At 37.7% G+C, this 24,641-nt stretch overlaps 2 protein-coding genes across 4 annotated transcripts; one reads left to right on the top strand and one right to left on the bottom strand.

Annotated features, from left to right (window-relative positions):
• Positions 1-1,474: 1,474 nt before the first annotated feature.
• Positions 1,475-7,386, top strand: LOC146473762 (uncharacterized). Its single transcript, XM_085117600.1, has 4 exons — positions 1,475-3,199; positions 5,346-5,405; positions 6,628-6,717; positions 7,143-7,386. Exons 1-4 carry the CDS (start codon positions 2,102-2,104, stop codon positions 7,194-7,196), a joined length of 1,302 nt encoding a protein of 433 aa, XP_084973726.1. The 5' UTR covers positions 1,475-2,101; the 3' UTR covers positions 7,197-7,386.
• Positions 7,387-9,210: 1,824 nt separating this feature from the next.
• On the bottom strand, positions 9,211-23,876 carry LOC146473761 (uncharacterized). Of its 3 annotated transcripts, none has more exons than XM_085117780.1 (12): positions 23,719-23,873; positions 23,249-23,395; positions 18,864-19,012; positions 18,244-18,303; positions 17,539-17,601; positions 17,024-17,077; positions 15,679-15,744; positions 14,144-14,203; positions 13,900-14,007; positions 12,610-12,672; positions 12,110-12,158; positions 9,211-11,277 (listed from the first exon to the last, which is right to left on the bottom strand). In XM_085117780.1, exons 1-12 carry the CDS (start codon positions 23,840-23,842, stop codon positions 11,249-11,251), a joined length of 972 nt encoding a protein of 323 aa, XP_084973906.1. In that variant the 5' UTR covers positions 23,843-23,873; the 3' UTR covers positions 9,211-11,248. The 3 variants fall into 3 exon arrangements, with proteins under 3 accessions (XP_084973906.1, XP_084973907.1, XP_084973908.1); XM_085117781.1 differs by having other exon boundaries at positions 18,864-19,009; positions 23,719-23,872; XM_085117782.1 differs by lacking the exon at positions 23,249-23,395 and having other exon boundaries at positions 23,719-23,876.
• Between the last annotated feature and the right edge of the window lie 765 nt (positions 23,877-24,641).

Raw genomic sequence — 24,641 nt, 5'->3', positions numbered from 1 at the left:
TCGGTTTCTGTAAAGTAGGAATATCACGAATGAAACGTCTTATTAAAAATTGGATCATTGTATGCTGCAATTTCAGGGATTTGATTGGCTTAGCGGCCATGGTATATGAGCCATTTTACCATGCGCATAACCGAGAAATAGCGACCATTAAAATGGTCTTCTGGTTGTTCTTGCTAAGCGAAACCAGGCATTTTTAATAAAGCAATTATTCCACTCGCGCTTGTTGGATATGAGATGATTATAGCCAACTCGGCGCTTCGCGCCTCGTTCGCTATCTATCATCTCACATCCAACGCGCTCTCGTGGAATAATTGTTAAATATGACATGCAAAGTTTGATACAGTCTTCCCAAAGGCTTCAGAGAGTCTTCACAGGAGCCATCTTACGTTTTTTTCGTGTCTCCAAAACCTCAGAGAAGTTTTTAAATTGATCCAAAAATAAACAATAACAACAAAGAAATGTTGAAATAATGTAAAAATGTAAAAGTAAAGATCAAAAAAAAAAAAACCCCTACAACATGAAAGGTAAAAATCTAAATTTCCAAAAACATGGTGATCGAAACCTCATTGCTATGGTAACATCACCTCACGTGTAAAATTAACTGTCCTACCAAGTGTTTGTCAGATAAATTTTAGGGAGAGTTACAAATTATGGTGGTTTCTGCCCTACTATTAAAAAGATTACAAGTGCTCAATCTGACTGGGGTCAATACCCCCACTAGGCCATTGCATTCATTTGAATATGATTTCGCTCACGTCTTAAAGTAGCAATAAAGATCACCCTTAATTCTCGTGCCACTGAAGTCTCGTTATTGCTGCAGGTGTTGGTGAAGACATCTTACATTTGCAGTGTTAGTAGTATGTAGGGTTAGCCTTATACGTCTGGTGATAATAATGCGATATGCACGCTTATTCTGTCGTTTAGTTGTCGTTTGTTTCTGCGTTTTTGCTTTCTATGCCAGTTCAATTATTCTGATCTTTATATCTGAGGTAACAGGGCTCCTGGCGCATCACCCAAACTGCGTGCTCTCCATCACTGCGGCATTAGTAAGTAAGTAAATCCTTTATTTAAATAGAGTAGCACTAAATAGTTAACAAAAGTGAACTTGTAGCTTGCCTAAAACTAATTAAAACTGGTACACTACAAACTAAGGTAACAACTATGTACAACAAAAATGTGTTCCACAATAATAATAATAATAATAATAATAATAATAATAATAATAATAATAATAATAATAATAATAATAATAATAATAATAATAATAATAATAATAATAATAATAATAAAACAACGTTCAAAATCTAGGAAACATCTGTTGTTAAATTATTACATTATTAAAACAATGTGATTAATCAATTTACTGATATCCGTTCTTACAGGATCCTCAGTTTTATTGGAAATTGAAAAAGAAAGAAAGAAAGGTGAATTCACGTAGCGCCGATGGTGTAAAACCAACAAAAGAGATAATTGAGGCCGGGAGGTTTTGTTCAAATCCATAACAGCAAGCACATCTGTTCAATTCTCAGAAATTTATAAATTATGAAACAGTTTCTTTGTTGTCAGCTCTTCTTGTCGTAAGGAAATACAATACCTTTAATCTTGTAAACATGCCAGGAAGCTTCAAGGGAGATAAACTACTATGAACTGAAAGGAAATGTATGATAATAAAAGAGCTCCTGACAAAAGAGTACATTACAAACATCTACGAATATTTGGGAGTCATTAAACCCCTGTTCTGAAGAGTTGAATGTATTCTTGGCGTTAATTACAAATACAAGGAATAATTATTTAAGAGTCAATACTGAAACTCAATTTGCGTTTAATTTGGAAAGCAGAAAATATGTCTGAGATGATAAATAATCTCAAAATAAAAATAAACGTTAGAAAAACCAGCGAATTGAAAGGAATCGTTGTAACTTAACGTTCTTGAGTCTTAATTAAAAATTGTTAATTAAATCCTCTGACTCTCTCGTTCCCGGCAGGAGTTACAAATTAATAATGTATCAGATTGTAAGTGAATTAAGAATAACATCAGTGAACTTCATTTCATTGAAAAGGTATTTTAGTTCGGCCCAGAAACTTCGTTGGAAACATCAAAATGCATCCTCGCGTAACATCTTCGGAGACTCGTCTACAAGAGACTATACTCCCGAACTACATACAAGAGGAACATGAGATGCCATCCAGTTTCGTTTCAAACCAAACAGTTGTTGAGGTTTTCACGGCAGCCAGTCCTATTGGTCGTCACGGAGAGGAAGAAATGCTGAAGGCATGCGAGGAAATTTACAGTCCCATTTTAAAATCCATGAAGTTGTTTGGAATATACTTTGGAGAGACGTCGGTGAAAAAGGTGTCCAGCTTTGCACCGCCTGGTAACAGACGGGTTTACGTTTCGAAATTGTATTGCTTTGTGGGAACGACAATTCTCTGGATCAATTTTGCCACGGCTTTTATCAGTGTTTGCATGGAAGGTACGTCCACCCATTTAACCTTCTTTACGTTGTTAACGCTTGCTTGTTGGTTTCTCAAAACGGCACTCAGCGGAACTATCTGCTCTCTTGTTCTGCCATTGACAGATGCGAAAACATCACGTTTTGAAAGTTTTATTCGAAAGTTAGTACAATCAAATACTGATTTGAAAGGTTTGAGACATTCTTCCACAAAAGTCTTAATTGCAACTGGTGTATTCTGGATCACTTCCACACTGACTAATGTTGTTACCTTTCTCTTCCTCCCCTGGATGATTGTTGGGAATCATAAGCCTTGGGAAGAGTGGTATGGCGTAAACATTTTTTCTTTGATCGCTACCCTTGTTGTTGCTGGAGCCTGGCTTCTTCCAGTTGCCTTCGTTTGTATCACATGCTTGGTTCTTGCACGTTTATTTGATGAATTCTGTAAAAGGGCATTGTCAAATGACATTAACAGTTTGGACTTAGCGGCTTTGAAAGATGAACATCGCAAACTTTGTACCATTGCTGAGCTCGCAAGCAGCATGTTATCACCCCTCCTTCTCGTAATCGTGGCTCTTTTCCTCCCCTTGACGTGCTTCACCTTCTACATTACTGTAAACCCTTCCGCCCAGATGCGTGATGCAGTTGATGAGGTATCTTTCTTGATTGGAATTATCTACTGGCTTATCACTTCGGCTGGGACCGTGGCTGTAATCTTGGTATTTGGATCAAGAGTCAATGAGAAGGTAAGTGGTGACGATGCAATTAAAACTTATGATTTTAATTCGCGTTAATTTAGAGTACGAATTTAGAGTACGGATTGCATTTTATGCCCGGCTAAGGTAGGACTAGAACGAATCACCAATTATCGAGTATGGTGGGCTTTAGTCGCCTTGCCGCTCATGATCAGTAAAGGGAATTCACGTTAAAACTTGACATTGGAGCTCTCGCGATTGGCAGCAGAAAGTAACCGATATATTGCCTGAAATTGTGCTTCAAGGCGGTGACTCTTGTTTCTGGACGGTGTACCCTAAATTTAGAAAGTAGTACAGTGGCTACTCACAAACTTGATTAGCGACCCCGGTCTATTCACCGGCGTATTTTTCTGAACTCACTTGGCCAATGTTACTTTATCAGGCTCATTAATAATTTACGTACGAAAAAGGATGTTTTGAGACAATCTTAGTTGTGTATGTCTTCAACTTTTTAAATGTTGATTTCTTTACAATCTAGTATATCTCGACTCTATTCAGTGTAGGAGGGATGGAAAGCGAAACTGGCGTTTCTTTGAACATTCGTAACGTTTTGAGCAAGCAAACACAACCAAACTTTGTAAATTTTCTTGGAATTTATCTAGTAACAGCTTGGTATGATATGTTCAGGTTGATGTTTACATGGGAACAAGATATTTCAAAACTTAAGAGGCCGTAGTGCACTTTGTCCCTGCTCTCACCCCAGGCTCAGGACTACCCCCCTCCCCATTCCCCCTCCCCCCCCCCCCCAAAAAAAAAATTAATTAATAAAAAATCCCAGGCTGAGTAGGGATCAGATATTAATTTTAATTAAACTATAGCCTGCGTAGCAGGTCGTTTCCGTTTCCTTCAAGCCAAGCGGGGCAAGCGCGTGAGGGCATTGGGCAAAAAGGAGCAAAAAAGTAGGAGCGGGGGGGAGGGGCGGGGAAGGAAAGGAAACGCCTGCCGCTGAGCCCAGACATTTTACCGAACGCCGTTCGTCAGCGAACGGGAGGCAATGATGTATTACCATTGGCCAATCGTCTGTCAATCAAACTCATAGACCAAAACGACATCCGGTTAACCGTTTACAGTGTATCAAAGATGAAAATATGGCCGAGGCGGAAAAGAACTCTCTCAAGTGTCCTTTCGATTTCGAGTTTGCTTTGCTTTGGAAACGACTATACTACTTTCGCAGCGAGATACGTTAATTCAGCTGAAACCGGAGCAAAGGACTACTTTAAGAGCGAATGCTATTAACATCAAGCAAAATCAAAATTCTCGGTCACGCTAATTGCGCTTTGGTTTGTTGGTAGGTATTATCGTCTCAACTGAGAACACGGAGTCATTCGTTTTTCGAAATCCCGCCGGAATTTTTAAAAATTTAAGAAAATTTGTTCTGGCTGTCGGTGGTCTCAAAGACACGAAAAGCTGGAAACAAAATTGGCTGGTCTGAAAGCTTGTTTCGCATACGAACAAAGAAATTTTTATTCAAACTCTGTAATCATAAATAGATTGAGGAGGCCTCAAGTAAATACTTTGCAGGAAAATTTCAGTTCTAACCACGGTCTGAAAAGGGAGCTTTCAATATTTAGAACGACTTTGTATTTCACGCTACGCGAAATACAAATTTATCCTGGAAACGCGAGGAAGTATTTTAGCCATGTGGGACAAGCTCATTCTGTCTGTAAATTTCAGCTGTAAGCAATTGAGTTGATATTCTAAAACATAAGTAAAATTTGTCTTGGGCAAATTTATCTACGCTTTGTTCGAGCGATTCTGTTTTCGCTAAGATTTACCAGAAGTTAAAAATGATTGGTTCTCATGTGACATTTGACGTAACAGTGTAGGCCCCAAGGGAGCGAAGCCATTTGGGGGCGTTCGGTAAAATGTCTGGGCTCAGCGGCAGGCGTTTCCTATCCTTCCCCGCCCCTCCCCCCCGATCATACTTTTTTGCTCCTTTTTGCCCAATGCCCTCACGCGCTTGCCCCGCTTGGCTTGAAGGAAACGGAAACGACTGCTACGCAGGCTAATTAAACTATACTTTTGAGGTTCTAGCGCCATTTGTGTTAACCATTTCTCATCTTAACTTATTGTATTATGGCCTGTAAAATTCGTTCTTGTGTCGGACGTTTGAAGGCTACAAACTCTTGTTTTGTAGATTCATAGTTTTCAAGCCGTTCTGGACAGTGCCAAGGTTCGCGATGAAGATCAAGTTAAGGTATTATCTTTCAAGCTGTTTGGAATCTTCTTGCTTGTTATGAAAAGAAAGTTACAACAAAATCAAAACGAGAAAAAGCAAAAAAATAAATAAATAAATAAATAAATAATAATAATAATAATAATAATAATAATAATAATAATAATAACTAAATAAATAAAATAAATAAATAAATACTATTACTATTACTATTACTATACTACTATATTACTATTACTATTATCCTTTAGCACTCCCTTCATTGCAAGTAAAGTACCAAGTTTTAAAATGATGGCATATTATTCTATCCACAGACAGGATAATTGTCTTTAAAGTATTGAAGATAAGAGAGATTGTTACCTCTTCAATTAAAAGGATTACATTATCAAAAACACTATTCAACTGGTACTTGTTAGATATGAGATGGTCATAAGCAAACTAAACACAGTGGGCGGTGTATTTATAACTTTTGGTTTTAAATCAACTTAGTGTCTGATTTTGCCATGAAACAGAACTCGCTGAGATCCACAATCCTTTATTTACTTAATTCTTTTTCCATTCTAAATTTATTATTTTGTATTCTGTACTTTTGTGGGGTAAATGACGAGGTGATATTTGGTACCGATATATCCCCTCAGCACTAGCCAATGGTGTTAAAAGTTTCTGATGGACAATGCCTCGTTTAACTCTCCACTCTGAAGTGAATGAAGAACTAGAGAAAATTAACCTGACGGTGCCTATTAATACCGAAGTATTTTTACGCGGATTATGGCTATGTGGGAAAAGCAGATCAGGCTTAGCAAAGGGTATTGGAACCCAAAAACAAAATTGGGGATAACCATGCATTTTTTAGAGATAATTAAGCAACACTGAATTATTCTAAAAAGCAGTAAAATATAAAGCAATGTATGGCGGTTTATTTTTTCCAAATTGAAGCTTTCAAATTGTTATCTCTGGAAAATGCATGGTTACCCCCCAATTTTCTTTTTGGATACAAAAGCACTTGGTAAAATCTGCTTTCTCCACAAGGCTTTAAACTGCGCAAAAATATCCATGTATAAGTAAGTACCACCCATAGGAAACCCGAGTATCGCGAGATGCGCAGAGCAAAAGTAGGCACCATCCTTAATATGATATTTTGAACTGTTAATCACGCACACGTTGAGCTACTTTTGCTAATTCTTGAACAAGTTTTTAAAAGGTGGAATAATTGCTCAGCTTACCTTCATTCATCATTTCACAGCTGCTGGCGTTTATGTTTTACCTGAATAGAGAACCCAAAGGCCTGTCTATTGGAGGGCTTGTAGTGATCACCAAATCTCTCTGCTTAACGGTTGGTACATAAAAGACTTTTAAGTAGGTAAATTATGATCATCAGGGTGAGTGTAGTCCTGAGAAGGACTGATTGAGCTGAGATTGACTGAAGTTTATACAACCTGACCTGAAGTCATTATCAGAGTAGAAGGCGTATAATGTATCTGGTTATTGACTTGACTGGTCAACGAACTCGCGATGCTCATGAACTACCAAGATCTAGCAGTAAGTTTCAATTATTTTTCATAAAAAGGTATTCAACTGGTGTTTGTTAGATGTCATGCTAATAGACAACACGTCTTATTAACTCTCTTTTATCTTATATTTTATATCCAGCGCGCGTTCGTAGAGTATTTTTAAAGACAACAGCAACCTAAAATTGGCATGGTCTGATGCAGATGGGAACTTCAACAAATCTTCCGTTGTTGATGTTTTTTTTTTCAGATTGTTGGAATCATGGTGTCTTATTTTGCCGTTATGCTTTCATTGCCAAGTTAGGAAAGCATGGAGATGGAATTTTCCACGCTATGAGGCTACGCCAGAGAAGCCATCTTACAAAAGTATTGACTTGTACAGCTGTGATAATTTAAGGTGTATTCCTGGTATTTGTGAGAGCCAAGCAAAACCACGAGAAGCCGTTTTTCTTTCTCATAGTCCTTTTGAGCTGAAAACACCATTACCTTGCAACACCAACAATTTAACAAGTTATTTATTTATTCACCACGACATACAAACATAGAAAGTTACAATGAATAATAGACTAGGATCGCACATATAAGTTTAGAGTAAATAATAATAGTAAAAGAAGAAGTAAGAAGTGGCGAGGAGACCTCAAGAAAACCCCCGGGCTTATACTGAGAGGTCTCCTCGGAGATATGTTAGGACTTTAACCCTTTCACTGCCAAATTTCTTGGTCTCTCTGGACAATTATCTCGATGTAGATGACCAAAACGGATTTAGTTGTCCTATATGAAGATCTCCTTTGAAATTTTCGCTGCTCTGCAATAACGAGGACTCAAGTTTTTTTGTGACGTCACCTATTTGAACCGTTGTTGTTTTGCTCGCGAGCACAAACACATTCTAATCGGGAAGTTGTCGGTTTATAAGTGTACTTTCGGGCCATTTTGCACTGCAGAAGCTCCCAGGCTGGCATCATAAAGCTGGAATGGAGAGTAGAAGCAATCCTCTGAAAGAATCCAGAGGTGAGAGATGATTTCATAGCGACTGGGACGCCAAAAGTGTTCGTATCGAGTCATGGTGGCTCACGAGTGAAGTTGTCTCTCTGGCCGATTCTCGGACCTACCTGGGCAATTTGGGGGAGATTTGACTTGCAAAGAAAACGATGTGTGCGATATTTTGCCAGCAGGACCGGGTGGCTCGACACTACTGAATTAAGATGGCAGGACCTCCATTTCGTCGTTGTATCGAAATTACCCAGAATGCAACTCGGACGGCAAAGGGGAAATCACGGGCTTTGAAATCAAATGGCTGATGTTCGAACAGCTGTACGCGTGAGAGGCAAAATTGGAGATAAATGCTTAGTCATGAGACTAAGGTTTGCTGTCATGAAGGAATTTTGGTTTTAAAATGAGATTTTGAATTAAAAAATTGGAAGCAAAGATGTGTGTTTTTCAGCTTTGTCGATGCCGTAGAAAACGGGCATTTTTGGTTTTGCTTGAAAATAAATGTTGATATGGAACGGCAAACGGAAGATAAACTCAGTTTATTTGCTCTTAAAGCCTAAAACACTTACTAATTAACACTATTAGTAGACCATAATAACCAGATTTCTGGATTTGAGAACGTGGCCAATCTTGAAAGTGGTAGCCTCTAAAACGGCGACATTAGTCGCCTTTAGCGGTGAAAGGGTTAAGACCAGTAAAGACATTGTATTTAGATGGTCCGTAACTGGTTGTAGTAATACTTGACTTGTATTTTTTGAAGTTTGAAAGGGACTGTGATGTAACCCTGTCATTGCTCTGCAATGTTATAAAGCTATTTTTACTATGTACCGTATCTGAAAGCCCATTACAAGTTAGAGCAGAAGTGATTTGTACAGTATAACTACAATTAAGGAGAAAAGGGCTTGGGATAAATGTTATAACGTGTGGCTATGAACTGTTACTTTCTATTGACTGACCAAAGAAGTTTCGTTATACGCTTACAGCACATTACTCCCCCCCCCCCCCCCCCCTTCCTCCAATACAGTGAAGTCCACAACACAAGGTATTTTTCTTACGCAGCTCAGCATTGTGAGGAGGTGCCTGGGTTTGTGCCGACACATTCTTTGTGTTCCATTGTTCACACTGAAGATATCTGACTGCTCCGCTTTTTACGTTTGTCAGATGATGATTTTTACATTAAATGTCGACACATTTCACTGTTTGCTTGAAACAACAGAACTGTGCTCGATTACTCGAGCTCCAAGTTCTGTAGAGTTCAACTCTCGTAAAGGGTAACGAACGATACATTTCCAAAACACTAGCTGGGGCTTTAAAATACTCAGGCGAAATCCAGTTGACTTGATTTATCATTTAATGTTTTAATGATACAAATTCTCTACATTGATAGCTTCGTTTACAGTCCAGCTAAGACAAGAAGCCTTAAATAAAATAACCTAACCTCAAACAACACAAATTATCACCCACTGACTAATTTCCGCGAGCTTTTATTGGGCGAAACACGTCACGTACTATTTGATAAAATTCGCCCGATTTTTTATTTTGAACGACAAAATAACAACGAACGTTACAGTTTTGCCTTGGCTGTTGTAATCCAGTCACAGTTAAATAAATGTAGTAAAATCACGACTTGGACAGCACTGGCTATTTTGTCTTTTCTACAGTAAAGGGCGAGCGTTTCAGAAATTAATCGGAGAGTTATAAAAGAAAAAAACTCTCCGCCTTGCTGGTATATCGGATGATAAAAAATGTCGTAGGAGCCCTGTCAGTTTCTTTTCAAAAATCCTAATGTTCGGGGTTTATTTAGCAAATAACATTCTCTAATCTGGATAAATAAAATAGATACAGTTTGGTAACCAACAGTTAGCTTTGGATAGCTAAGTGCATTTCCACTATAAAATACAATTTTTTTTAATATTTTGATAAATACTACACTCCGTGGCACAATTGTACAAAATTTCTATAAATCTTTATAAATATACCATATTTTAAAAATACTTGATTCTCCGCAATCTATTCTTTGAAAATCAGTATATGTCTTGTATTTGCTAAAAAATTGCTATGTTATTTCGGCGGAAAATTCAGACGTGTTTAGTCGTATACTACTTATATTACTTAGTAATTCTATTATCATAAAAAATAGATAAATTATTAAGAAAATAAATTGTCGAAAATTAATGCAGAAATTTGGCTAATTAGACACGCCAATTTTCCCTCTTATTTTTTAATATTATGGCTATAAAACACCATTTTGAAATTTTTCAAATGTTCACCTGGTAATCTTTGCCATTTGTTAAAATAATGATTATTTCTGATAAAATTGAATGGCATACACCGTAACCACAAATCACAGAAGCGCGGAAAAAAGTCGTATCAGTCCAGCCGCCTAGTACCAACTTTTCCCAGCGAGTTCAACATTTGAGCGTACGGTGCATTCATTCATACCCTACATCGCAACATACCCTTTTTAAGAACATTCACCATAAATTACGTTTTTCTACAAATGGAAATGGAGGAATCAAAAATGATTACATCGAGCAAAACTGCACAATGTTCCCTAACAAAACTAAAAAGATCAACCATATATGGCAACAAAAAATGCATCAACACCTCAAAAATGTTTCAACTAAGAAACATGACAGTACACAGATAGAAGTAACAAGGTTGTTATAAGTTTAAGATTAACTTTGTAACCAATTTTGTACCTAAGAACTATTGCACAACAATAAATATATTTCGTCACTGTTACTGCAGGACTCAATTACTATCATTTGAGACAATGGTGATGGTGATTATATGATTATCATCATTACAAAACAGTGCATGTTTTCTTGTTGTTTATTTGTTTGTTTGTTTTTTGCCGTTGTTGTTTGTGTCCGTGATATCTCTAACAATGAATCCTGCAGCAAGTGTAAAATACAGAAGGACTTGGCACAGGCAGGAGGGGCATAAGTGGAAATTCAGCCAAAAAGAGAAACAAAAATGAAAAAATGCTCAGAGGTTGCCCCCTTTTCAAAGAGGTATGTTTTCAATTAGCAAGTTAAATGCAATGTATTCAATTTTGGTTACCTGTTTTTTTGGCTAAATTTGCTCTGCCATACTGGAAACACACGCTACTACTACAATAACGTTTTGCAAAATTACTTCTCTGTCCAAAAACAAACATCGACAAAGGAAAAAAAGAAACATAAACGGATGAACAAACAAACAAACAAAGAAGCAAAAAAAGAAACAATCAAAGTCCAAAGAAATAAACTTCTCACTTTTCCCTTCCAAGCCTCGTTGCATCAAGTCCACTGCAGAGTTTTCCATCGGTTTTCTTGTTTCCAGGGTAATTTAAGTGTTTAGGCCCTTAGCCAGGGAGAAAAGCTAACGGAGATCCCCTTCCTCAAGATCATCTATACCAAAATACGACAAAAAAAAAAAAAAAAAAGAAAAAAAAAAGGAACATCAACAACTATTAGCAGAAGACTCAAGGCCACACACCTACAAGGCGAGACCCTAAACTGTTACCCAGTAAACTCAACATGATCACCACAAATAAAAAAACCAAAATACAATGCTCGTAAAAGATTTTACGTTTTTCATTCTCATTCATGAATATCTACAAAAAGTAGGAAGCATCATAACCTCTCAGGAAAACACGCGCAATGGCACAGATTTAGTCGCCACCAGCGACTGAACAGACCAATGCTCAGGACTAAGAATTAGTCCATACTAATACGTACGTGTACGAGGACTAAGTTAAATTGTCAAGGAGAATAAACCAAACACAAAAGACGTATAAAGGCGAGGATACGATTTAAAGGGGAAGTATCATGGGGTTTTAGGTATCTTTTGTTAAAAATGATGAAATAAGACCTTCAATCAGCTGCCAAATAATTCTAGAATGACAAGAAGAAAGAAATCAACCCAATTCTTGGAAGGAACAACTTGTGATCTGTTATAGCACATTTTGGAAACAAAAGTGCCGGAACTTGAAAACATTAGCCTAACATTTTTCAAGTTTCAACCCATACCGGCCTACTCCGTCTCTGGCCAGAGGCACTAATCGACAGTTTTATTGCACTGGGGTAATAATTTATAACAAACTTGACAATTATTTCTTTGTTTCTGCTGACAGACAAACATTTTTGTGTTTTGAAATGACAGCAAATTTGCGTGATACTTCCCCTTTAAGAGAGGTGCTAACTGCATTACTTAATCAGGTTTTGCACTTGAGCGACTTACCTGGGAGCTCAAGATCGAAAACGCCACCAACAGCACCACCACTGGTTATCTTCATAAGAATATAAATAAATAAATAAATAAATAAATAAATAAATAAATAAATAAATTAATTAATTAATTAATTTTTTCACACTGTTCACCATCTTTATAGATTGCAGATATCAATAACCGAGTAAAGAAAAGGAACAAGGCTAGTATACCGCAATCTTGTGTAAATTAACAAACTTGGCTAATAGCCCGTACTTTATTTCCGTATGGAGGTTGAGTGCTGGGCTGGTAGTCTGCAAGCCCCTAGACTGATGAAAATCCCTCCAGCTCAACCATAGGTCACCAACGTAGGTCAAACGGGCAATGGTTAATCTAAAAATATCGTCGACGAAAGTGAAGGGAGCGTAATGCGTGTACAAAAGAAAGTAACGTTTTGTCCTTGCTACCTCGCCTGTCTCTCAACCTTACATGTATATCAACTCAAATATCAGCTTACATTTGGATAAACATACCTGACTATTCAACTGCGATCCAGGTGCGTCACCACAGTAAGGTTTGCAGACGGCTACTGGACGCTGTTGAGAGGTGACGATAACCCGGAATTTATATACTGTAACGATTCGATTAGCGCCCTGGGCGCCTCTTTATTTTTGGTACGTAAAGAGAGGGCGCTTATTCGAAACAGGGTGCTTATTCAGGACAGGGCACTTATTTCTTTTTTGAGAAACAACCGAATGTGCAAAACAAAACTTTGATATTAATATTTAACTGTAACAAGTATGCAGTGAATGTTCAGTTACTATGAAGGAATTTTGAAAATCACTTGTCTATTCGACGTCGATAGCTTCAGTGTCACTTGCATAATACATGTAACAAAACTTTCTGGTGCAGCAGAAAGAACAGAATAGGGGCGCTTATTCGAATAGGGGTACTTCTTGGAATAAAGGCGAAGGGGAGCGGGGGGCGCTTATAAGAAAGGGGTTGGTTAGTATATACCACACAAGTGAATAGTACTCTTCGCGGACGCTGATTGGCTAGCTCGGAGGTGATTAACGAGGCGGTAAAAAAATACATGAATGGCAACAAAGTTTGGTTCGAAGGCATTAAATGGTAACTTATTTAATCTTTTCAACCTCAAATTCCAAGGCGAAAAATGAAAATACAATCCCTTGTTTACGAAAACTGTCGAGCACTAAAATTACAATGAAAACAATGAAACGTCTAATATTTTTCAGCATGGTTTCAACAACAAGACGAATTTCACAGAAAAAATGAAGAAATGACACTGTAGGAACTAAACAAGTGTCTCAAAAAGTTTTATTTGTCTGCAAGAAAGCGAGACGGAACTTTCTACAATAAGAAATCGCTTCCCGCGTGGCGAGCTAGTTATTCAGCTTGTGTGGTACATACTAAAACAATTATTCACCTCAGCGTCGGTGAAAGTGATAGACTTTTTTGTTTTTGCCTCTTCGCGGTTCGGTAAATATCCATAACTATTCACCTCCACCTCGGTGAATATATTGAAATGTTAGCTTGATAAACCTGAGGTGGCTAGAGAATATTTACAAATTGTGCAGTACTTCTGGACAGTGCACTGTGCGTCTAAAAAATATATATTAAATCAGAATTTCACACTTTTTAATTACATAGTCATACAAGGAAATGTTGTTATCTACATGTTGCAGGAAACATTTCGTTTGTTGTTTATGCCATGTCAAGATTGAAGTGGCTTAATTTTGTACTGAATAAAGGTTCCTAATCACGAATCGTAGGCGGTTAAGCAAACAAACACACAAACAAACCTGGTCGTTCTGAAGTGACAAGCCTTCAATGCAGTTCGTTATCTGTTTCACCATTTCGTCTGCTGGTAATTTCCGCTGAATTATTAACTCTTTCAACCTCGAAATTTTCTGCAACGCAATTTAGGTTTGAAATGTGACTGAAAACAAATTTTCATAATAAAAACTTAACCTTGTTTTCATAATGAACTTCAAAGCAACTCCGAAAAGGCCCATTAGTTACAAGCAAAAACTCGCATTGGCATACCTCTACTTGCTGTTCGTACTGCTGCATTTTGAAATTAATATCCTGCCTCAGGTTAGAGATCTGCACATAGCAAGCAAGCAAGAGCAAATATCGGTTATTAAATTAAAAAAAGTAGTAACTGAGTTAGCTAACTCGTACAATTTGTATTAAACAACTTTGTGTCAAGGCCATACACCCCAAGTAACTACTCGTTGACAGGCTGTAGACAGCGGACGGAAGTAGTAAAATATAAAATATTACATGTATGAGAGTGGAAGTTCATGAATGTCATGTAAGTCACAAAGGTACGTGTACTTCTACATGTGGACGAATAGCTGGTTTTTACAATGGGCAGTAACAGAGATGATACTGAGGGCAGGTGTTATACTCTAAAACTGTATCTTTGCAGGTAGCCTAAGTAGAGCTACAGATGAGAAAGAAACCCATTAAAAGTAAATGATCAAATTTCTCTGATAAAAACTACACTCTGTTTTTTTTTATAAGAACCTTTTTTATAACAACGTCGAGGCTGAGATTAGCCAAACTTTTTAAGAACGTGTTAAGAACATTCCTCAGGCTGAGAGTCGATTAAGAACGTTTTTATTTTGCTGATCTGTATATAAAATCAAGGTAACAAATGTAAATTAACCAAAATACTTAAGGGCATGTTTTGTATAACATTAACAATGGTGACCCACATCTCAATTTGTCATAATCAGCAGTTTTTGATACCATATCTTAGCAGGCAATGCACTTTGATAGGTTTCCTGGTCACGTCCGTATTGATTTACTGAAATATATGTAGTGTATACCATGTAATTTAAGAACATCTTAAGAACGTTTTCAGCCTGAAACCGCAAAAATAATATAAGAACGTTCAGCCTCAGCTCCAAAATTAGACGTTCTTATTAAAAAAAAAAAAAAAAAAACAGTGCACTACTCTTAAGGTTATTTCACCGTGTTGCAGTGAGCAACTCTACTCTAAATTAGACGTTCTTATAAAAAAAAATTAAAAAAAATAAATAAAAAAACAGTGTACTCGTCTTAAGGTTATTTCCCCGTGTTACAGTGAGCAACTCTACTGGGCACAATGCCAAAATAAAAACTTTAGGTTCATTTCTAGCTAACTACTGAATATTACTCAATCTTACTTACATCTACCCTTGCAACAACACTTAATTTGCATTTTTGCATTTTGTATTGGTAAATTGCGGAAATTACGGTGTTTTATCGTAAGACTCGCCCCAGTCCCTTCCTGAAGAAACAGTTTTGAAGCTCGATTGACCTCTGCTTTGTGAAATACCTGCAAACCAACCCGGTGACCCCATTTTCTCTTTCAAGTCAAGTCTCTTCCCTCAGAGACTTGACGAAATATGAACAAAATCTTACATTGGCTTTTATTTCAGGGGAATGGCCATAATTAACAGACAATCTTGCATTTAGCTATCAAACATTAAGCAGTGACTTCCATCAGGGGGCAGGCAGGCAGAGTACACATCAATGTCCCCGAAACGGATTACTAAAGATTTGAATCAGAGCAGATCGAGACCACACACCTCTACTGGCAATTTTCCCTTCTGAAGAAATTGCTGCATCATGCCAAGAATCTCTTGTCCCAGATTCTGCACAAAGAAAATCACAAACATGTGACTCAAAATACAACAACTCTGTAAATGATTTTAGAAAAAAAGTACTGAATACTAAGTAATAGATCAAACACGAGGAAGAGTGTTTCCTCCGATTTCCAAACACCGAGAAGTAGGTTGGAAAAACGAGGCGCAGCCGAGTTTTTTTAACCAACTTTGAGGTGTTTGGAAATGGAAGGAAACACTCTTTCGAGTGTTTGATATACATGTAGCTTCTCAAACTATTGATAATCCTTGGAGAAATTTGAACCAAAAGTTCACAAAATTTAATGATAATTAAGATCACATTTCTGAACCTCCTTCACGGTAGTGATTTTCTTTGTTTTCTCTTCATGAATTATTAATGAGTTTGAGAAGATTATTTCTCAAACGTTCTTTTTTTCGAGTCTAAACAATGAACCATGAAAGAACCGCAGAATCAGATGCCACATACTGCAATGAAAAGATAATTATGTCTATCCATCAATCAGTCATACTGTACATGAATGCATAAGACACAACACTGATGCTTTGTCAACGTCAAATGTTATTTGAACAGCAAAACGATAGCAAGCGACATTTACCAGATCAGTGTGTGGACGTACAGTGTATCATTAAAAGCCAACATCTTGCAAACTAATACATGCACGTAAATGTATAATTATGTAGCTGTCTTGCAGATGTAAAAATACATATTGTACCAAATGTTGCATTTGATGGGAAAAATACTGTACACATTTTAAAGAAACTGCAACAAACTCAGCGACATGCTTGCCACAAAACAACCGTTTCAGGCAATCTGCTTTATGGCCCTTTTTTTTTTCTTTTGTTCAACATAATGACTATATTGAAATTGGGAATTTTACAACTCAAGTCATTGTGCAAGTAACACAGCCATTCCACCCCTGTGAAAAATTATGTGCCAGCAGTTGGCAATTTTGTTGCCGCCTACAGTGGAATATTTGCTACATACTCTTACGCCCATAAATAAGAAATATTAATTCATGGAGGGAGGCTCTTAAAACAATTCTGACTACTCATTTACTAGAGAGTGGGCAATTCTACTGATTCATTTGTGTGTACAAACAGCAGCCAGATCACGCACTGAGGTAATTTGACAAAAGACCTGAAAGTAAAAACTACCTACATGTACGTACACTACAGACCTTGTCAATGCAATCACCATCATCATCATCATCATCATCATCATCATTACTAATAACATTTCACAAGACATTGATTTTTAGTTGTTAAAGCTCATGCAGCATCCACATACCTCTGCAGCAAACTCTAAGTCTTGCACTTCATCACTGAGTTCACCTATCAACTTCTGCATGCAATGAACAAACAGAAATTTGTCATCAGGCACAATTTACGTATATCAGAACATTGTTATCCTCGTTAACCTCACAACTATGTATTGTGCTGTACGGTTTAATAAGCACAGTGACCATTATTATTATTATTATTATTATTATTATTATTATTATTATTATTATTATTATTATTATTATTATTATTATTATTATTATTATTATTATTATTCCCTGACTGAAGGCAACAATTATCAATGAAATGTCAGGAACAAAAAGTAATTATAAAGCCATTCAGGATAGAAAAGAATGTTTCATTAACTCATGTGTAACCCTATTAAGTTTAATTTTATTGTACAGATGCTTAATCTTCTGGACATTGTCGTGACAACTTGTTACATGTATAACTGTTAATATCATTGTAAAAATCTCAAATTTACCTGACCAGTCGACCAGGTAGTCCATTACTGTAATTTACCTGTGATTTTTCCTGAAGCTTCTGTTCTTCAGCTGCATTACTTTTAAGTTCTTGCAAAAGTTTCTGTCAAAATTCATCAAGAGTCGGTGAAAAAAGGTGCATATGCACGTGTACACAATAAAAGTAATATAAATCATCATCGCCACCACCATCATCATCATATTTATAAAATCCTCTCTACAATGGACTCCTACAAGTGTTCTTTACAGTCATGCATTACAGCTAAAGGTACATGTACAGCTGTATATGCAACCTTTCTACTGTAGAGAATGAAGTATAATATTCCAGAAAGTGACACAGGCGTACTTGGAAAAAAAAAATCAGAGTTCTCCTGGAGACTCGTGGGAGCTAGGTTCTCTCACTCTCTTAGTCCTTTGAGCCCCAGTGGGGCATAGGGCCGCGCAAAAGAGCTAGGTTCATGGGACAAATATATCCTGCATTTCTTTTTTCCGAGTATGCCTGTGTCACTTTCTAGGCAAGAATAATACATCATTCTCATTCATTCACCAGGCTTGAAATATACCATCACATTTATTTCATAGTTTAATTTTTAATATTTTCTTTTGTGCAGTATTTATTACCATAAAGGGGAAATATTAAAATCAAACTGGTTTTCTGAACCACAACATACATCATAGTCAGAACATAAATATCTGCTTTTTCTTTTTTGTTTAGCATCAAGCTAAGACAAACGAGAATGCATACCTCTTTCTGTTGCTTACGAAGACTTAGCTGGTGGGCAATTTTATCTACTTCTTTGAGTTTCTGTGAAAAGAAAGCAAATTAGAGTTTACAAGTAATAAAAAGGCCCCTTCCATCACCATTTCTTTGAATGATTGGATGGTATACCAAGCCAAAATTCCAATTGCCTTATGGAATGTCAATTAAATTAACAAATATTAACTGATGGTGAAGTGTGGCTGCATGGTCACCAAGTTTATTGTTATTTAATTTTAATTTTGATTTTACATTGTAATTCAATCAGTAGTTTTAGTGTGCACTTTTCTGTATGTTCTCGTTATACATACTTGTAAATAAAATAAAAATAAAAAATATTAAATAAAATACAAAAAAGGTATAGTGCAGCTCAGAGATAAGCAAACCGAAATATACCAGTAATAATAATAATCTTTATTGAGGAAATCAATTTCACTGATAAGTGATTTACAAAAGTAAAATGCGTATATCTTGCATGCTGCAAAATTTGAGCTCCATGGCGTAACATAGTCACTTGAAAGTTGAACCTGACTGAAAGCCTCCTGTATTTCACTGAGCATGCAAATTGTACTTAAAGGATACATGTACATGTACAGCTGTAAGTTTACCTTCTCCCATGCAATGATGGTTTCTTTGCAAACTGGGGTTGTGTCAGCAGTAGTCAATGGTTTTTTAGGAGGTAACCTACATGTAGATTCATTCTCTTCACCCAAGTCTGCTCCCAAAGCTTGTGGTGGTTGAGGTGGAGGAGATTCTACTAGGATTTCAAGAAGGTAAAATTAGCAAACAAAAACAAAAGATTGTTAATACCATACAGGCATCATTCCACGTCAGTACTAATTACTGTAGACAATCTGCTTTAATGGTTGATTTGAGGACAGCTCCTCCTTTGCTACTGCGCAATTACATGTACGTTGTGCCCATAGACCTTGGGATGTTCCAAGAAAGTTGGGTTTCAAGCTAAAAACAGAGATATTTTTGCACGGTTTATAACTACGCGGGAAAGGAAGATCTTAGTAAGGGTTATTAGAATGCGAAAAGAAAATTAGAGATACCCAGGCAAGCATTTTTCAAATTTCAGTCGCCCTCGCTAAGATCTGCTTTCCCTGCATAGCCATAAACTGCACAAAAATACTTCTGTATTAGTAGGCACCATCCTTAAGGGTTAAAAATACAATTGAACCTCCTGTGAAACCACGTTTCCTAAGTAACACTCTCCTGAAACCAGCCATGTCCCATCAACTTGTGTTTGAAATTTTTATTATTTCTATAATGTAATTGTTCTGTTTAGAGCTTACATGAAGTACATTTGTAGACTCTTCACTCACAACTGGGGTCATGGACTATTTTATTTATGGACTATTAAACATGGCATTGAACACAAAAAATGTGTGGCTCACTATTAAGCGCATGGTTTAGCTCAATAACCCAACATGGTGGTAGCAGCAAGTTCCCAACATCTTTTCAACTTATGAAGAATCAGATACTACAGTTGTAAGGGAGACTGTTCTGTATGGAGCTGGGAGTTCCAGCTGACCAACCACAAGTAGTTGACAAGTTGCACGGAACCAGTGTACATGTAGCACAACCACAAGACTTGCTGTGCCTGTGCAACAAATTTCTGTGGCAAACTTCCAAGTTCTGCTGCAGGAAAAGTTTAGTTTCAAACCTAAAAAAGGGTCACAGTTTGAATTAAGCATTAATTTTCAAGAGATTCCAAAAAAGGACCTGACTCAAGTAAAAGGAGGGTGAGAACCAGGTGAAGATTAGCCGATGACATTGCAGTTTTGTTAGGACTGTCTTACAACTGAAGAAGCTTCAAGGACTACAACACTGTCAAAGAGAAATTTGAAAGTCACTATGTCTTAAAAGTGAACATGATACATGCGTTTGAATAAGAGATTATTAAATTATTAAATTATTATCTCAGAAGCCAAAACAATATTAACTGATTGGCTTGTTTTCAGTAGTTTCACTCTTATTTTAAGGAAGATCTCATCTGAGATAGAATTGTAGTGGGGCTGAAAGACAAAAAGCTCTCTGAACAGTTGCAATTGGATTCCAACCTCACTTTCGAAAAGGCAATAACAAAATCCAGACAGTCTGAGATGTGAAAGAGCAACAAACTTTCCTACAGGGGAATACATCGAGCCACAAAAGCTAGCTAGCGTGAATTTTTTATCCAAGAAAAGGGAAAAGAAGTGCATGCTAAAGACAGAGATCAGAAAAGGAACCCAAACCAAAGTATTTGGGTGAGAGGACTGCTGAAGGAAGATATCCAATATGCTTTGGCACTCCACATGCAAAGAGATTCTGTCCAGCAAGAGAATCAAAATGTATGAAATTATCCAAAGCAGGTCACTGGGCAAAAACTTGCACATCTTGACCAAACAAGAGAGCAGGTGAGGTGAATCTTCTCTTACACACAGCAAGATGACAACTTCTTCTTGGGTGAACTTACTGAACTAGCTGCTGTTTCTAAAAAATCCAGTGTATGAAAATTCCCCCCCCCCCCCCCAAAATCTTTCAAACAAAAGTTTTACCCCCCACTGCAATGACAGTTTGAAAATTTTACACCCCCCCCCCCCCTCCCATGGTTGGCCTGGTGGTTGAATTGTTGAGAAGTTCCTGGGCACAATGCTTGGTTACATGCGGAAATCGCTAGCTCTCTGAATCTGAACTGGCAAGAGAAACAATCAGAAGTTAGGCGAAATTCAAGTAAGGGAATGTACCCTAGATCATCTCTTTAATGTCTTGATAATAACGATGTTTTGTTATTGCTGGAGTCTATTCTTCAGTCGTCTAAAGAAGGTACACAGAAGTTCAAAGCAGCTCGGGGTTTGAGAGCAGTACAGGAGCATTTGATGTATGGATGTGGATATATACATGTACAGTAGATTTTGAAGAAGCCTACCATCTCTATTCGTCTTTTAGTCAATTTTTTTGCCCAGATAAACAAGCCTGCAGAGATAAACTCCTTGATGGAATACACGCTTTGCCTGTCTATGTCATTACTCAACCTATTACGTGCAAGATCTTTGTCGCTCTGGAGAACAGTAGCAATATGGATACATTTCTAGTCGATTTTACCAACTCTACGATTGATGAGAAGAATAATTGCTAAATACATTTAGTTGGTACCTTTTGTATGTCTTAAAATTTTACCCCCCTCACTTTTCATACAAGGTAAAAAATTACCTCCCCCCCCCCCCATAAAAAGGGGCTTGTTTAAAAAAATTACACCCCTCAAAAACCAACCCCCGCCCCCTCTAGGAAGTAATAAACGATCGGTCCCTTAGACTGGTGTGCGATAAATGCAGACTGCAGACTTGCAGACTTGATGGACTCAACATACTGGCCTAATTCCCAATTCATTAATATTTTGTAACCTCCGCCATTCCACATTATGCGCTATCCACTTAGTATGCTTTATTAGGCTACTTGGCTACAGGACAACCGTGAAGACTTGCCGACCTGCATACTTCCGGTTTTTTGCGACTTTGGAATTTAACGAGAATTATATGCTAGTGTTGTTGATTCCATGGAGTGTTGCTGATTCACTAGCTCGCGGCATTTAGTACAATCTAGTAATATTAAATCCACTGTGGAGGCATGTGTTGTTTTACGAAATTTTAAGAGCTAAAATCTTGCGCAAGAATTTTTAAATTCAAACTAACTTGAGCAACACGTCTACATAATTTTTTTGCTATTCTAACTTTCAACTCGGATATCTCGATAACCAATCAAAATATCGGAAAAGCCTTATTAATGTCTTTTGAATAACGCTGTGCAGCTAATTTGTTCTTGCCAGGCGTTCGATACCCGATAAATTCATTGCAACAGGCCTTGTTCGTCGGAGAGTTTACCCGATCCTAATATTTTAGAAAATCACTAAAATTGTATTTTTGTCAGAACCTAGCCCTTATTGTACTGTTGGCTATATAGTTTGACAACGTTTTCTCAAAACTGGCGCACGTAAGAATTTTATTATTGAAGGACAATCGTGAAAGTAGCCAAGTATCAAAGCGTACCAAGCGGACAGCGCATGATATGGAATGGCGGAGGTTACACAATATTATTTTTAAAATGAATTGGGAAAGGCCAGTATGTTGAGTCTGCAAGTCTGCAGGTCTGCAAGTCTGCAAGTCTGCAGTCTGCATTTGTCGCACACCACCCTTAGACTGATGTTTCATGTCCAGTCTCATCTTATGTCTGGGTCAATTCCAAAAGCGATCATCCCCCCCCCCGGGCAAACCCCCGGGCATTTGACTTTTTTAAAAATGCCTGATCAAATTCCCCTCTATATGGGCCGATTTCTAGGTCAAATGCCCCACTGGTTGGGGCTGAAAAGTCATCGTGTTGGTTTTTTTTTTGTATTCGCTAGCTCTGTTTATATAAAAATCAACGAAATTCATACATTAATAAATATGCATAACATCACATATGAAACTCAACTAACAGAGAGTTTAACGATATATGTACCGATACTCGCTTTTCTTTTATATTAAATGTACATGAAGTTTGCTAATACGTGTGATAACAAGAACAATGATAAAAAACACTATGTTATGAAACCTAGACATGCCAACAAATCGAGCTTCGAACGCCTAGCAAAGGGAGAACGAAGCTTGAGGGAACTTGGACATACCACTGAAAATGAGAAGCGAAGGGCAATATGTAACCCTGCCATGCCAAAAACAATCTCAGATATATTTGTTGGAACGCTTCTCTATGGTAGTATTAAATGGCTTACTACATTAAAAACTGTTTCACGCAAAATATACGAGTAACTTCTGGCTGTGAATAAAGCATTCCGACAATTTATGCAACCGCTGACCAGCATTTTTTCGACGGGTCAAATGCCCAATGGGTCGGGTTTCTATTCGCGTCAAATGCCCCACTATGTGGAGCCGAACAGGGTTCAAATGCCCGGGGGTTGCCCGGGGGGGGGGGGGGGGGGGATGATCGCACTTGGAATTGACTGATACATTACCTTCAAGTTCATCTGATGATGGAAAATACGTACTGGCACCCACAGCACCTGGCACACCTGAAACTTGATTAGGTTGCTGAATGGCAAGAAAATACGGCTTGAATGTGTGGTCACCTGACGCGCCTTTTTGTTCATTTTCATGGCTACCTAGTAACATGTAAACATACATTACAGTCAGTAACAGTAAGAAGTAATTTGACAGCGTCTTTCGAGTCTTGATCCCCGATACTCAAAACATATGAGAATCTAGGATGGAGTATCGGGGACCTGTAATCGAGAATCTAGTCAAGGATGAGTGTTACTGAAAGCGAGCTACGAATGAGTTACATAAGTCTTACATGTAGAGTACTGTTTATAGTAGTACATAAAATCATTGCACCATTGAAGAGTGTAAACTACAAATGTACTGATTAACCAGCGGGTAAGAAGCTCTAAATAAGAAATATATTAAAAAGTATTCGTGAACTGACCTGACTTTCCAAGACAGGGCATGTGATTATAGTACAAAGTTTTCTCAAACTCCTCTCCGCATTGTCGACATACACGTCTGGCTGCCATTTCGAAGGCGATTCGAAGGCTTAAACTCATTCCCATTCCTTTCTCTTTTGGAAGAAGAGGCAGAACCCTGGGAACGAAGATGGCATGTTCGGCGGTCCAGGCGGTGTGCGTCACGAAATTCGACCAATCAGAATGCGTTATTTGATCAGTAGTCCTCGCGCCCAAGAACATCAGTCTGGAGAGTTCAGCCTGTTGAAATTTCGTCATTAACGAAGCCTGTGACATTTTTTCGCGGTTGAAAGTCGTTTCAAAGTTAGAGGAACAAATTGGCTTAATGCTGGTTAGGTTACTTTTTAAGCTGAAGCATTTGTTCGCGTTTGTAGCCATTTCAAAGGTGACGACCTCGCGCCTGCCGCCATGTTGTTTTGGTCATTGATTTACTGCAGTTCTTGAGGCTAAAGCTTCTTACTCTTGCTGGGTTTGGCCAATACTTTTGCATGTCAAGCTAGCTTATCCTTTCTACTTCAGAATTTTCGGGGTCTACCCGGGTCTACCCCTTATGGTTTTCCCGTTGGAAGCCGTTGAACTAATAAAGAATCTATGGAGAGATCGTGTAAACAAAGTAGCTTAACTCCCGGGAAACCGACCGGGAAAAGCCAACGGGCGAATGCTTTTTCTCTCCAACAAATCCAGGAAGGAAATGTAGATCTCTTTCACCCTGAGATAAAAAAAGCAAACTAAAAATGAGCGAAAGCAATGAAAAATACACTGCGAGCAGTCGTACTTTTTCCGTAGATCACGCTCCCAAACTGACAGTAAAATTATGCAAATTACAAAATTGTGACTCGCGGCTCGCGGCCTCACCGCTCGCTAAATCCATCGTGTGCCGCAGAAC

This window comes from Pavona decussata, unplaced genomic scaffold, assembly GCF_977016875.1.
Source record: "Pavona decussata unplaced genomic scaffold, jaPavDecu1.1 SCAFFOLD_92, whole genome shotgun sequence".
Lineage (NCBI taxonomy): Eukaryota > Metazoa > Cnidaria > Anthozoa > Scleractinia > Agariciidae > Pavona > Pavona decussata.
The sequence above is the reverse complement of the archived record's forward strand: the minus strand, read 5'-3'. Positions and strand labels throughout refer to the sequence as shown.